The following is a 2,597-nucleotide window of genomic DNA, read 5'->3' as shown; positions in this document are numbered from 1 at the left end:
CCCGAAACAATGTGGTGGGGCCAGGAGGGTGGGACTGTGGCAGATATACATTGGCTCAAATCGCCATGAGACTCAACGTGCAGCGACGAACCCCAAATCGGGCTGTGCCTACACCCATATTGGTCACCCAGACCATTACCCACAAACGTCCATAAGCCAGCACTGCCATCGGGGTAGGAACCTCTTGCCTGTTAGTTTCTCCCCAACGCTGACCCCATCTTTGTGCTGCCACAAACATCAGAGATATGACCCTCACAGAAATAAAAGACAGGTACTGCTAATGTAGGAAAGCTCCCTATCCCGTTTCACTGAGCAATTGCACAAAAGCACGAAGCAGCAGGCTCTGAAGGCTGGGCAAACCTCCTCCTTTTGACGGCAATGCTGATTGAAGCCACTTAAAAATTTATGTTAAGCTACGTCCTATCTCTGATATACACTTACAAATCCAGAAGGAATTATCATAATAACCTACCTAGATAGAAGACGGAGGATTACTCTGTAGTGAGACTAGAACATATGCCCAAAAAGAAAAATTCACATGTCCTGATGAAGCCGCATCCTGTAACAACTTGTTCCACTGATCGTCTAGCCTTTCAGTTAAAATAAAAAAAACCTGCTGGCTATTTGCCACTTCCAAGCACTGGACCTTGCAATACATTTGCTGGGCTGAAGGTTCTGTCCTTCAAGTCAAATTTGAGCAAGTCACCCTCCAATCTTCCCTTTATCCCTCTCAATCCTCTCACTATAAGGATTATTTTCCAATTTTATCATCAGTTTCAATACCTATCCCTAATCTTCTCCAATTTAACAAAATCATTCCTCAACTGTGGAAGCCAGAATTGAAAAAACTATTGTTTCAGTGCTTGTTCCAGAACCCAGGAATTAAGGTAGAAGGTCCTCTTTATGGGGACATTTTACACTTACCATTACACCGAACAGCCATCGAGATGCTCAACTATTTATCAGAATGAGTGCCTCAAGACAAGTCCATATTAACAGAAGTCTCTTAATGTGGCTTTGCTTGCTTGTTCCTTGACATAGCAGCTTTACATGTGATTTATTGAAACAATAGCGGGGCGCTCTCTGTCTTAATGGAACAAGACAGAGTAAGGAAATGGCCTATCACTCATGTGCTTCCAGGTGCTCCGGTAACCATTCATCCTGCAGTCCTACCAGTATAAGGACACAGGACTAGTCCATCTAGACCAGCAATGACTCACCTAGAATCAGATGTTTCAAAGAACGGTGCGGCTGGCAGGACTGAAGTGATCTTTTCCACGATTTCTACTTATCACTAAAACTTAGAGACAGCCTTGAGCCCTTAGATGCAGCATTTTGTACATTTACTACATGACTCAGTTAAGACAATGGTAGATATTTTTGTACCTCTATATGTTTACATCTAGGTTCTCAGTCTCAGAATTTAATGCAGGGTCATTCCATTCCTTCCAGTCGGTCCCTGTGCAGTAAGTTCCCCACTTTAGTCACATCTTGCGTACAAAAGCATTTACTGTCATGTTTTTTTCCATTTCCTATCCTCCCGTTTTACTGACTCAGCTCTTGTACTAAGAGACAAACAAGTCCTGCTTCTCTAGAATCCCTGTTTTCACGTGGGAGTTCCTCAGCACAGCTCTGCTAATACTAACAACAGCCTCTGCTTCCACTTACGCGACTTTTGACAAGGCATGTCGCTGCCCAAGGAACAACGCCTTTTCTGCAGATTGCCCAGAAGATTATATAACAAGATTAAAAAATTCGTCTGAAGATGCAAAGGAGTATTTTGATACCACTGAAAATCAATGACCTCTCAAGCATTTCACACATGTCAGCTTTCACCATTTTTATCCTTTTTTGAGTGAAATCATTGTGAATTATGCTCACATAAGTAGACACAGCATTAATTCCCACGATGATGTAAGCTTTGATGTACGGAGCTCTATCCAGCTCTAAACAGTTAAAGCGATTAACAGCAAAGCTAACAAAATTGCCAGGAGCAGAAAGCTAAAAGGAGAAGTCGGAAAGCCATCACCAGGAAGTCCGTAGGTACAGCACATCACTTACCAAACAGGCGCTGATGGAAGAGAAATTTCCCGGCTATCAGTCCTGTCAGAATGGCAAGCAGCCACAGAAACACCTTCAAAAATCTCCAGGCTCCTCCTTCAGGGTATTTATTTGTTACAAAGGAGAAACAATTACCAACAACAATAACATTGGCTTCTGTCTGACTGTGAGATACTGGGTCCTCCGCAAATATTAAGAAGTTAAAGAAGATCACTAAGTACGCCACGACTAAGCGAGACCACGGGTGCTGGAAGTAGTAGCGGAAGTCTTTATCCATCCTCAGACAGTGCAGAACGGTTCTTGGCCTGTATGTAAAGACAGAAATGCACCATGTTATACACACCCAGAATCCTCCGAGCTCAGGAGATACCTGCACATTACAAAAATCGAACCACCGTAACCTTGTCATCAGTGGTTTTTAACACTTCAGACTTGACTAGCAATGAAAGTTTCGATCCAAAGATACTGTTAGATCCAAGTAGGGACAAACTGACATTTCTGCCCATTCCAATGTAAAACAAACAAACAAACAAGCA

General features: G+C 42.9%; 1 protein-coding gene across 1 annotated transcript; it reads right to left on the bottom strand.

The window, feature by feature from the left end:
* Positions 1–1,881: 1,881 nt before the first annotated feature.
* Positions 1,882–2,338, bottom strand: LOC104167148 (transmembrane protein 117-like; the record flags this gene model as incomplete). Its single annotated transcript, XM_009707310.1, has 2 exons — positions 2,062–2,338; positions 1,882–1,946 (listed from the first exon to the last, which is right to left on the bottom strand). Coding segments are annotated over exons 1-2 (342 nt in total), but the record flags the coding sequence as incomplete, so codon positions are not given.
* Positions 2,339–2,597: the final 259 nt, after the last annotated feature.

This window comes from Cariama cristata, unplaced genomic scaffold (assembly GCF_000690535.1).
Source record: "Cariama cristata isolate BGI_N322 unplaced genomic scaffold, ASM69053v1 Scaffold45949, whole genome shotgun sequence".
NCBI classification, from domain to species: Eukaryota; Metazoa; Chordata; class Aves; order Cariamiformes; family Cariamidae; genus Cariama; species Cariama cristata.
This window is presented reverse-complemented; position numbering and strand designations above follow the sequence as displayed.